At 44.2% G+C, this 13,072-nt stretch overlaps 1 protein-coding gene across 1 annotated transcript; it reads left to right on the top strand.

Annotated features, from left to right (window-relative positions):
- The first annotated feature begins 2,130 nt into the window (after positions 1–2,130).
- LOC119904977 (probable G-protein coupled receptor 173) lies at positions 2,131–12,918 on the top strand. The gene is made up of 2 exons (XM_038721626.1): positions 2,131–3,266; positions 6,834–12,918. Exon 2 carries the CDS (start codon positions 7,053–7,055, stop codon positions 8,214–8,216), a length of 1,164 nt encoding a protein of 387 aa, XP_038577554.1. The 5' UTR covers positions 2,131–3,266; positions 6,834–7,052; the 3' UTR covers positions 8,217–12,918.
- Positions 12,919–13,072: the final 154 nt, after the last annotated feature.

Genomic DNA, 13,072 nt, shown 5'->3' with positions numbered 1-13,072 from the left:
GGCTCAGCTGTCCTCATTTTAAGATCTTATTTTTAAGGCTCTCCATGACCAGGCTCCTGATTATATTTTAGAACTCCTTCTCAGCCTTTGTGTAGTTTGAGGTCTCCTGTCTCCCTGAGTCCTGACTAAGGGCTTTGCTGTCAGGGCCCCGAGGCTCTGGAACCACCTGTCAGAGTCAGTGTCTTCTTTTAAGTCTCTTTTAAAAACCTCATTTTATCTGAGCCGCCTGTTTAGGGTTTATCTTTTTATCTCCTCTTATATTGTGTTATCTCATTTTACCCTCTTGCATTCTATCATCCATCGTGTGTGTCTGTTGTGAAGCACTAGTGCTCTATAAATAAAGTTTATTATGTGGCCTGCAGTACGTATGGAGTTTCAAACAGGTGGTAACAGGTGGTGGTCAGTGTTGGGCAAGTTACTCAGAAATTGTAATATATTACTAGTTACTTATTACTCCTTAAAAAAGTAACATTTTTACTTTACTTATTACTGGGTGATAAAAGTAACTCGTTACCTTACTATATTACTTTCCAGTGTTTCCCGCAGAATGACAGTGGGTGGGGGGTTATTCTAGCTTTGGGCAGGTTTTTGCAGCGGTGTTCAGGAGAGAGAGAAAGAGGGAGCGAGCGAGGAGTTGCTGCACGAATATATGCTCCTCAATAAAAAATGATTTTAAAAAAAACAGAAAATCAATATGTGGCGGTCAGCGTTGATAATTATCCAAATCATAGGCTAAGTATGGGAAACACTGCTTTCACTACCACCCCCTTCACCCCCAAACACGGCAGTCTCTCCCGACTTTTGAACTAATACCATATTCCACCGCAGCAAGGAGTGTGGTTGTTACAAAGCATATAGCCCAGGCCTAACGTTTCTTAACGCCACCGGCTGAAATAAAAGAATAAAGCAAGTAAATCCCGACTTTTAAACAGCTGTTTTTCTGCACATGCAGCCTGTTTATAAGAGCAGTCTTCAGTAGTTATAAAACGTTACGTTAACGCCACTCTCTGCCGACGAGTCCAGTGTCAGTGGCAGCAGCTGCCGGAGTTTCTTTCTGGAAGTTTCACGTCGCTGTGCTGCTTCAGCAGATGCTCCAATAAATCAGATGTAGAAATGTTTGCGGTTGAAAACTTCTTGCTGGTCGCTCAGAGTTTACAATAGACGACAATGTTCTTTGCATCTTAGACTGTGACACAATAATGGCAGCAGCTACTTGTGCCGCTGAGCTGCCGCACAGTCGTGGATTTACGTCAAGGATGGTGCGTTCAGTAACGAGTAACGCAGCGTTACTTGCCTTAGTAACTAGTAATAATATTACCGTGTTAGAAAATTAGTTACACTACTAGTTACTGGGAAAAGTAATAGCCTACTGCCTAACACTGGTGGTGATACAGGTGTGACTGTCCTCTGACCTCTTGGTATTGTTCAGGTGTCCTCCACACTGCGTTTCGTGCGCCGTGCGTCCAGCAGCTGATAATAAAGCTGCAGGAACTTCAGGAGGTCAGCGATCCTGGTCTCGCTGTGCAGCTCTGCCCCCTGCAGTGACCTCTGCTAGCTCACTCCTGAACCCTGCAGGGTTGCTATTACCAGATAAGCAGGATCAACATGGCCTCCTCCTCCTCCTCAGTAGCAGTCTCACATGCTGGTGGGACTGTGTAGTGAAGACGTTGGATTAAGTTTAAATGAAGAACTCTTTCAGCAACAATTAATTGACATTGATCTAACTTTTAATGAGGACGCAGAGAGCCAATCAGAATTGGCATTTCAACTCTTCACATAACAGCAACCTGAGTTTGTGCATCCGGTGCACCTTTGTTAGAAAAAGACAGAGTCCGTCTGTCAGATTCAAAGTACTTTACATGAGACATCAGAGGCTTTAGGACATGATCTAATGGAAACTAAGACACGTGATTTAAAGACAGCAACTGTTTTGTGAGATAAGAAGATCAATATCATTCTCATGTCTGTGTTTGAGTATTTACGGATGTGGTCACCACACATCATATTTACCATGTTCACCATCACAGTTAGCAGGTTAGCGTGCTAACATTGGGTAATTAACAGTAAAACCAGCTTCTAATCTGGATGTTCTGTGTGGAGCTGTGCAGCTTTTGGGGCCCTGATGAGACCTGGACTACCTGTCCACGTCCTCACCTGGTTCTTCCTCTCAGACACACTGTGTGCAGCCAAACAATCATCTGATCATAAATAAAGTATTTCTGAGGTAAAGAAATGTGAGAGGAGGCTGGGGAGAGTTTGATAACAGTATATTAATACACCACATTAGGCCTGGTGTTACGTCCACCTGGTTCTCTCTCTCCAATGCTCTGACCCTGACAGCACCACATGGGGCAGCACAGTGCTTCCTCATTTATCATCAGAATGTTTCTTTTTATTTTGTAGAATTTGAAAAACAAACAGGATGTAAACCAAGTCAGTAGATTTTTAATAGAAATAGGCTATTTCCTAACTATATAAAGACAGAGCATGCATGGGGGCTCTGTGGGAGGGGGAGGGGCCGCAGAGAGGCTGGGGTCGCCCCTGTCCACTCAGACGGGATTAAATCAGCAGCAGCCTCGTCTGTTCGGACTCCTGGATGAAACCTGCCCGACACCAGCCCCCCCGCTCCGGCTCCACCTGCCAGACTCCGCTCATGGAGGACTCTGCAGCTGCAGTCTAATCCCGCAGACCCGCCTGTCTGAGCTAAGCCCTGTCGCGGACAGAATGAGGACCGGTCTTGCTGTTGTCCCGAAGCCCGAACCCGCCGGCTCGGATCCCCGGGGCCTCGGAGGAGAGCAGGTTTATGTGAGCTGGAGCTGCTGAAGGATTTCACCGACATGCCTGGAACAAAGCGAGCGGAAGTGCGGCGGCGGATCGACAGGGTCCGCAGGGCGTCTGCCGGGGTCTGCCAGTTGAGCTCATGATGCTGTAGACCAGTAGCCTACCGGCCTGGAGAGAGGAGCTGCCGATGCACAGCAAACCCTGTGGATGGTGAAGAAGCATCGGGACCGGGACCTTGTGTGGAATACACGGAGACATGACATGCACGAGGAAAAAGAGGAAACGCTTCTTTAAAAGCTGCGTTTTTTAAAGGGATTCCGCAACAGGCTTTCACAAAGACCCGGACCGCAGCGGTCCGTGGCAGCGGCAGGTGCCGCCGTCTCTCTTTGTACCAGTTGTTTTTGTGGGGCAGAGCCAGGTGAACCTGGACCCGTGTTTCATGTAGACCGCAGCAGACCGTGAGGAGGACCAGCAGCCCGCTGCAGGTAAGCAGCACCATTTTGTTTTACCTACAGGTCCGGATCTGCAACATGTCCCGCTGCCTGCCTCTGCATGTCATGAGTCTAACGGGCCTCCTCCTGCAGGCCCGGACCGGATTTTGTCTGCCTCTGCAGGCGGGTCAGGTGTGGGGGTCCTGGTGCGTGATGTAGTGGTCAGGGTGGTGATGATTGATACCCTGCAGGGCCTCGGCTCTGGGACGGACGGGGTTCATGTCATGTGGTGTAATATGGCCTGAGAGGACATGGGCTGTGAGAAGCATTTAATGCCGGACTGCAGTCCTCATCAGACCTGTAAGGCTCCTGTGTGAGGAGGCCTGATGCTGGGCCGCTGTCAGACCGGCTCAGTCTGCATCTGTCGCCTCCTCCCACCGACACCGAGCCAGAGGGATCGGGCTGCTGTTGCTACCCAGTTCCTGACAGTGACTCTGCCCTCAGCCGCCAACCAACTGCCAGCTCCACCAGGCCCCTCCTTTCAGACTCCCAGCCCCCCTCTCAGGTCCCCGGCTCCCCAAAATGACCCCAGGAACAGTGGATTCAGTCCTAACTGGTCTAACTCTTCGATCCTGATGGTCAACATGTTTCCACATAAAATTTTCTTTTTCAAATGAAATGTCCTCAAACAGCTGATCTCAAAGTCACACATAATTCAGTTATTCATCAGAGGCTTTTATTCTGAAAATCTTTGCTTCTATCTCTTTTCTCTGCAGGCAGGAAGGTTTCAAGTTGAGCTAAATGCTAACATGCTAACATGATGCTGACGTACTGCAGCTAATGTTTGTCTGACATATTAGCAGTAAATGATCCAGTTATTCCTGACAGCATCTCTGGATTACAGAGTCTTCATCGTCTGATCGAAGGTGTCATTGAGCTGGAGATGTCTAGAGGTACACCATACAAAGGTGAAAGGAATGCTTCAAATGTTTTATAAGAGAAAAGGTTTTAATAAAGAGGAATAAGCTGAGTTTAAACGTGGCAGCGCAGGTCACTTCTGATTTCAGCCCACACCACATGGACGTATACTGAGGGTTCCCCGCAGTGAATGTGTTGACATTCAGTATCCAGACTAAAACAGTGAATCCAAACACCTAAAACGGAGAAGTCTGAAACGTTTTCACTCTGTTTCACTTTGTACTCCCGTGTTACTTTCAGGAACAGTTCCACCTTGTTGTTAAACCATGCAAAGAAATCTCTGCTGTCTGTAAGACATTCAAGTTAGTTTACCTTGGAGATGCAAGTGGGTTATCTCTACTTAAAGACCGCCTTTGTTTCAACTCACAAATTAAAGTTGATTTAACTCCAGTGTTTTAGTTGTCTCAACGTTGTTGTTTTTAGTTGACTGAACTTTTTATAACTTGTTTCAACTTCATTCTCTGAGTTAAAACAACTAATTATTTTACTTTATCAATGCAAGAAAACTTAACTCTTAACAAGTCTATCTGACACACATTAATGCATTATTCAACATTAACTACTTTCCATTTCAACTTTAGAGGATTTAAATTCCTAAACTGTTTCAGCTTACATTTATAAACAAGAAAGAACAAGTGCTACCCTAAGTGCCTGTCTTCCCACCAGTAGCACTAGTTCTTTCTTGTTTACCACAAGTGTCTATATTTTAGTTGAAATTATCTGCAATATATAATAAGTCGGGAGGAGCGAGTACACCACTATCTGGATCTGTACTCGGAACAGACAGGGCATAGCCTGGATGTGGGACTAACTGGAAGTTATTTATTTAAGCCTAAAATTGGTACGGGTTAATCAGAAGTATTTATTATTAAAATAAGGAAAAGTCAATGGCATTGGAGTCCGTATATTAAAGAACTGTGCTGAATAGCTGGCAGACATTTTTGGTTTTATTTTCAAAATGTCTTTACATCTCCACACAGTTCCTTGCCTTTGGACAGTCTCAACTATTGTTCCCGTGCCTAATAATAAGGCTCCAGAGTCTATTAATGACTTTAGGCCTGTGGCGCTCTCGTCCCTCACTATGAAGATGTTAGAGAAGATCATGAAGGACAAACTTTTGAACTCTGTCCAGGATCTACTAGACCCGCTTCAATTCACCTACAGACCAAACCGGGGAATGGAAGATGTAGCATGTACTCTTTTTATCTTGATCTATACCCATCTTGAGAGTGCAAAGAGCTTTGTACGGCTGCTTTTTATTGACTTTTCTTCAGCTTTTAATTGCATCCAACCACATATTTTAGCAGGGATTTTAAAGAGTACTTTTAATGTCGATCCTAGTCTTATCTGTTGGTTGATGAGCTTTTTAACTAACCGGTCTCAACGTGTGAGAGTGAATAGCATTTTATACGATGTCCACTTTTCCTCCACTGGTTCCCCCCAGGTCTGCGTCCTCGCTGCGATTTTATTTATTTTATATACAAACGCATGCCAAAGCCAGCACACCAGGCGTCATATCATTAAGTTTGCTGACGACTCTAATAGTGTCGCTGTTGACGCACAATGACCCTAAGCATGGCGCTATTTTAAATGATTTTACAGAGTGGTGTAAGTCATCTTTTATTAACATTAACATGGCAAAAACTAAAGAAATGCTGATCGATTTTAGAAAGAACCCCCCCACCCTCTCTTCTACCTTCATTAATGATCAAGCTATCGAAGTGGTGAAGCAATACAAATACCTTGGTATTATAATCGATGACAAACTCAAATTTGAGCCACAAGTTGACGCTGTCTGTAAAAAATCACATCAACGCATGTTTTTTTATCGTAAACTTTGCAATTTTAATGTCTTTTAATGTGCTTATGTTTTATTGTTGTTTTATTGAAACTATTTTGTCTTTTGCCCTTGGGAGCTGGTTTGGTTCCCTTACTCTTAAAAACACAAACAGGCTGCAATATATAGTTAAGGTGTGTGGCAAAATTTCCCACAACCCTCTGACTGACTTAAATTCTGTATATGAGACAAGGACCCTCAAGAAAGCACAATCAGTCCTGGCTGACCCAAGTCACCCCTTGAACAGCTGCTTCATTTTGTAGCCATGTGGCCACAGATTCAATCTGCCTAAATGCAGGACAAACAGACACAAAAACTCTTTTGTCCCTGCTGCTATAGGCTTTTTTAATAATTCAATGTGAGATGTGGACTTCTGTGTAGTATGTATTTATTTTTGTTTCTTACTGAGTTTGGCTTGTTTTGTATAACCTTATTTGTGTTAGATGCTGCTGCAAAACGAATCCGCCCCCAGGGATAATAAAGACTCCTTGAACCTTGAACCTCACCTTCATCAGGTTTACGGAACAACTGAAAGTGGGCACGGTCGTTCCAGTTGGTACAAGTGGTTGTGTGGCGATGAGTCACTGATGGGTTGTGCTTAGAACAAACATGATTTCAGGGGTTTTCTTTATTATCACCATTGTTGAAATGTCTTCACTTTGATTGGCATCAGTTTGTTTTTTCTTTTATCTTGTTACCGCTGATCTGATCTGGTGTGTTTCTGTTCTACCCAGATGAGAGACGGTCCACATTTAACAGAGACACATCCAGCCTCATGTTTCTTTGTCTTCTGTGGTTGTTTGCAGGCTCCCGGAGAGTATCAGGAGGTGAGACGACACATTACACCAAAGGGACTCAGCTCGAAATGGAGCGATGTGGATTGGGGTGGTCCTGTTCCTTGTGAACTGCAGAAAGAAGGAAGCAACCACGAGGACGAAGGAACTACTAGCAGACGGAGGAGGCGGCGGAGGAGTGGTGGCTTTGCTGTCTGAAAAAAAGGTGGTTTGGGTGGGGGTGCATTCGGGATGGCGAATGGAAATGAGAGCATCGAAGGGCCTGCTGGGCCCGTGGCAGCGGTGGTGGCTACTGCAGAAGGACTGATAGCAGAGAGCCCTTCCTCGGCTGTCTCTACATATATCAAACTGGTGCTGCTGGGGCTGATCATCTGCATCAGCCTGGTGGGCAACCTGGTGGTGTCTCTGCTCGTACTGCGGGACCGGGCCCTTCACAAGGCACCTTACTACTTCCTGCTGGACCTGTGCCTGGCAGACACCATTCGCTCAGCCATCTGCTTCCCTTTTGTGCTGGTGTCCATAAAGAACGGCTCCGCCTGGACCTACAGCGTGCTGAGCTGCAAGGTGGTGGCCTTCATGGCGGTGCTGTTCTGCTTCCACGCCGCCTTCATGCTGTTCTGCATCAGTGTAACACGCTACATGGCCATTGCACACCACCGCTTTTACTCAAAGCGCATGACGTTCTGGACGTGTGTGGCAGTGGTGTGCATGGTGTGGACACTGTCTGTGGCAATGGCTTTCCCGCCGGTTTTTGACGTGGGCACCTACAAATTCATCCGTGAGGAGGACCAGTGCATCTTTGAGCATCGCTACTTCAAGGCTAACGATACGCTGGGCTTCATGCTAATGCTAGCTGTGCTCATTCTAGCCACACATGTTGTCTACATGAAACTACTCCTGTTTGAGTACAAGCACCGCAAGATGAAGCCAGTCCAGATGGTGCCGGCCATCAGTCAGAACTGGACCTTCCACGGGCCGGGAGCTACAGGCCAAGCGGCAGCAAACTGGATTGCGGGCTTTGGCAGGGGCCCAATGCCGCCCACTCTGCTGGGAATCCGGCAGAACTTGCACAACCAGAACCGGCGCCTGTTGGGCATGGAGGAGTTTAAAGCGGAGAAGCAGCTTGGCAGGATGTTCTACGTGATCACCCTGCTGTTCCTGGTGCTCTGGTCTCCCTACATAGTGGCTTGCTATTGGAGGGTGTTTGTCAAGGCTTGCACAATACCACACCGGTACCTCTCCACCACCGTGTGGATGAGCTTTGCCCAAGCCGGGGTCAACCCTATTGTCTGTTTCTTCCTTAACAAAGACTTGAAGAAAGGGCTCCTTTCCCACCTACCAGCCTGCTGCAGGACTAAACCTCATCTGCCACGAGAGCCTTATTGTGTCATGTAAACAGAGACGATGATCTGAACGTGGAGAACAACCAAGAGGCAGCCAACAGATCTGTTGTAGGAGTGTTTGAGTTATTGTGGCATTTGATTCAATGCAAGCTACTAGCTAGTAGCAGCGGGTGGAAACTAGTGAGTGTGAAGGTAAAAACACTGGAATGGTAAGCATGTATTTCCACCTACCAACCCGTTTTCACTCAAAACAACAGCATACATGGAGTCAGACCTTGACTTAACTAACAAGAGGAAAATACTTTAATAGCAAGTAGTAATGCAGTCGTTGTGGAAACCAAGCCAGCAACAAATTACATAAGCTGCGTCATAAAGACCATCAGAGTGGCCGATTAGAAAAGTCTAAAACAAAGGATGTGTGAGTTGGTTTGGTGATAAAAAGATTCCTGAGGAGGACAAAGAGCAACTTTTCTTGTTTAAACCTACATTTTACTATTGGGGGGGGTTAACCCATTTTGATTTTTAGTACTTTATTTAAAAAATATAGTTCTACGCAATCCAAAGACTCCTTGTTCAGTTATCTCAAAGTTTAACAACTGTCCAGTTTCAAAGTCCGGAATAGATTAAAATTATAAAACCTTCTGGAAATGATTTAGGAATCAAAACTGTTTTCTTGAAGTCTGTAGAGGAAACAAAGGTTTGTGAATATCACACTCGGGCCAGTGAGATGGTTTAATCTGACCTAAATGAAATAGAAATGCTCCTCGCTGGATGAGGAACATTGTGTCTGAAGCATACACATTAGTGGACAGGACAACAACATGGGCTACGCACCAGAGTGGATTTCCACTCCCGTCCCATCCCGCTCCCACAAAAATAATCCTGTCCCGTCCCAATCCCAGAACAATGACTCCCCTCCCATCCTGTTCCTGAAAAAGTCAGAAAATAGCGTGTATTCATACTAGAACTGCATGTTTCTATATAAAAAACAGATGATTCCTGTTGATTTTTCTTCCTGTCCCCTCCCACTCCTGCAATCAATAATGAAACTGAGTCTCGTCCCACAGGAATCCTGAAACAATCTCCAGCTCTGCTCAGCGTTTCAGATTGACGGTCCTGAAATTCTACTGCTGACACACCTGTGTGCTTTTAATTTAAAGATCCGCTCCGTTAACGGCAAGCAGGCCATCTTGTAATGGTCTCAACACAGTGTCCAGTTGCAGAGATCTCCAATCACTCGGGTAAAATGCTGAGTTAGAAATCCCTTTCCTCGACTACCTAGTGCGATTAATGTACTTTAGTGTCTGAGGTCTGAAATGTGTGCACAATGTAATGCCCTCAAACATTCCCAGAGTGCAACAAAACATGCGCCCAGTTTATTACCACCAGAACAGAAGCATGAATAGTAAAAGCAGTTTGTTGAGTAGTTTAAACTTCAGCAGGGCCACTGTAAAGACAGACTGATGGTGTCCTCTGTCTTGGACTCATCGTATGTGATTCAGTTAATTCTGTCTGAAATCTCAGTCGACTCAGAGTAAGTATGAAGTGTTCATTTTGTACAACTGAGAGAATCAAATCTGGATTATTATTATTATGAAAACTGCTGATTAACATGTCAAAGTAAAACAATATCTGAAGTATCTGAAGAACACAACAGACGGGGCAAAGTCTCCACAGGACACATTTATTCATTCTGTTAGTCAGCAAACAAAACCAAACTTCCATCTGTGCCCCTGACGAAACCCTGAAGCACGTAGCCTCAGTGGTGCAGCAGAAAACGTACAGTGAGGAATTGGTTTCAGGCTTTGAACCTAGGGATTAAAACCTCATTAGTTTTTCCTGAGGACAAATCACGTCAAACACAAGTGGTGGCTGAATTTACAAAGAAATAAAACCCAAGTTATAATAAAGTGAAATGATCCTTTACCCTTTGCCTCTGGCTGGTCAGGAAGGGTAGCTCCAGCAGGTAGCAGCCAAGCTAAACAAAACTAGGAATAAAATACAGTTAAACCAAGGTTTTAAACAGAAATCAGTTCCAACACGCTTGTTTACAGACGTTCACCAAAGTTATTTTGAGTAGTTGTAATAATTCCATTTAAATGAATGGAGTCTGGTGTGCAAGTTAAATCTGTGAAACAACTTTACTGCTAAAGAAAGGGTTTGTAGAGGGACAACTGTATGTAACTGCTGACGGTATCCGGCTCGCCACTTTTGCTCAAACAGCCGACATCCAGTGAGATGTGACATTAACAAAGCTCAGGCCACACTGTCTCTCCAGCAGCAGAACACTAAATACCGTGTGCAGCTTTACCCAAACGGAAGGCCATTTCAGGACTGTTCAAATCAAAATTAGGAGGTACTAAATCAAAATACCAACTTTTGAAAATGATGTCAAACTTTTTTCTTTTTAGGCCAAAATAATGAGATTAAGTAAAAAAAAGTGATCAGTCATGAGATTTGTGAGGAAATTTAAAAAACGTCATTTGATTATGGTAATGAGGTAAACACTGAAACTAGGTCAAGATATCTGGCATCAAAATCTTTTACAAACCCTAAAGTTTCCTTTAAAGAAGCTCGTAACATGAATCTGGAGTCACAGTTAGCCTATCATAAATCAGCATGGTACAGCAAAGACTGGGAGACATGATATTTAAACCCTCATCACCGGGGGTGTGAGGGTAAAGAAGGGTTGAGGGTAGTGAGATTGAGAGGGTACTGAGGGTGCCGGGGGTGCATCAGAAGGCTCATCTGCTTTATTTTGCATAAATCTAAATAAATGGGTCAACTGTGTGTACAAACAAAGTGTACCTTGAAGTTTAGGTGGAAGTATAGGACAAAGATTGTAATCTGTTGGTGAATGTCTGAAAACATGGCACAGTCCTTAAGCTTGGGGACAAATAAAGTGTATTTGGGGGCTTGAGGTGCCCCGTTGTCTCTGCCGTGGCACACCTGAAACACCCGACAACAGCTTGCCACAGAGATTCGCTAATGTGTTTTTATTTTCAGAATTATGGCCTTACTCCATAAAAACATCAAACCAATGCAACAAAGATCAGACAAATGGGTCCCTTCTGTATTCAGGAGGAAACAGAACACTGTGTACACTACTGACATTTCCCATCAGACCCCGGAGGACCTGTGGTGGTGGTGGGCCCACAATGGGAAACATTTAGACTGAGGATCTGATGAACAGCTCTGGATGTTTGCTTTTCTCCTCAGACATCAACCTGAGAAGTAAGGAAAAATGACTTTGTCTTTTTCTTTCTTTTCTCTTTCTGAGACGGAGCCAGAGAAAAGATGCTGGACAGTGCTTTTTTAGTTGCCTCAGGCTGATTCTGTTTTTGTAAATTTACTGTGACCTCTGTACTATTAGTGTGAATTATATCGACAGCAAACCAACTCTGAAATGCAACGGAAGAGTTCCTGATCATAGTATTTTTACTGTGTGTGTGTGTGTGTGTGTGTGTGTGTTCTATTGGCAGGTATGAGTGTGTCTTGATGGTTAGATGGCGAGAAAGAAAACTGACCAGATACATTTTGCATTTTCAAGACGTCATTCCTGCAAATGCTTCCTCTGTATTTATTTTCCTGATGCAAAGATCTGAATGTGTTTTCAAAGAAATGAAGTTTACTCAAAGTCCCTCTTATGAAACATGTAACAGATGAGTGTTAATTGGAGCAGAATTTTTTGTACATATTTAGAGGTAAAGAAGAGCATTCAGACACATGTTGCTGCGTACGTTGGCCTGGATCTGAAGGTTTCATTGAATTAACACATAAAAAAACGAAGTACAGCAAGAACAGTACATGAAAAAAGGCTGGCATCAGATTGCCAAATGATCCGCTTGGGTCTTCCCCATCATTCCTGTCGGTAATAATAACTGAGATCTGTGAATGCCTCAATCTGACAGGACAGGTGGGAGACAAACCAACAGGTGACTTACCTGTTCAGTGAGCGATTATTTAGATCATCTGGATGAACTGCTGCTTTGTTTCCTGGCTGCTCATGTTTATTCCCCTCAGACTTTCCTTGTAATGACGTTCACAGATCTAAGAAGTGACCAACAGAAGTGGTGGCTGAAATTACAAAGAAATAATAAAGTGAAATGATCCTTTACCCTTTGCCTCTGGCTAGTCAGGGAGGGTAGCTCCAGCAGGTAGAAGCCAAGCTAAACAAAACTAGGAATAAAATACAGTTAAACCAAGGTTTTAAATAGAAATCAGTTCCAAAGCGCTCGTTTACAGACGTTCACCAAAGTTATTTTGAGTAGTTGTAATAATTCCATTTAAATGAATGGAGTCTGGTGTGCAAGTGTTTGCTGCTGTGACCGGGGCCCATTCAGTAAATGAGCCCGATACCAGTGTGACGAGTGAATGTCCAGACCAGTGTGTGGTGGTTCTGCTGGGTCACTGTCCAGCAGGCACAACAGCACAGATCACTACGGCTTCACACAGTAATGATGTTCTGAGGGGGAAACTCAAAGCAGTGTCTTACAGAGGGAATCTTTATTTTAAATGTCAAAGGTTCAAAGAAAAGTCTCATCCTGGTGCATCCTGAAGTTTTCAAAAAGAAAGAACACCAAAATTCTCTGAAGGATGTGAAAGAAATCTGTTCTGACCCCGACCATCCAGCCAGACGCTGCGGTTTCCGTTTGTTCTGAATTATTAAAAAGTGGTTGAGCTTTTACGCATGTCTCTGGCGATTTATGATTTCTGTTGTCGGTTTTGTAACGAAAATAAATTTCATTTGAAATGATGAGAACATTATTATTTTCAATACCTGCACACACATGTCTAAGAGAATGCTCTGAACAGGAATCTCATCTACCTCTACTGGTAAACACAATTGGTTTTATTTGTCCAGGTTCTGTCTCTGATGTTCACAGCTCTAAAGAAATCCACATCTCA

Source organism: Micropterus salmoides, unplaced genomic scaffold, assembly GCF_014851395.1.
Source record: "Micropterus salmoides isolate LMB-PRFRI ecotype aquatic unplaced genomic scaffold, ASM1485139v1 Ms_hic_scaffold_16, whole genome shotgun sequence".
Lineage (NCBI taxonomy): Eukaryota > Metazoa > Chordata > Actinopteri > Centrarchiformes > Centrarchidae > Micropterus > Micropterus salmoides.
Note: the sequence above shows the minus strand (reverse complement) of the source record. Positions and strands in the feature narration are given on the sequence as shown.

What these genes read in the sequence shown, in the direction of transcription:
- LOC119904977 (XM_038721626.1), top strand. Translation starts at nt 7,053, where the DNA reads ATGGCGAATGGAAATGAGAGCATCGAAGGGCCTGCTGGGCCCGTGGCA.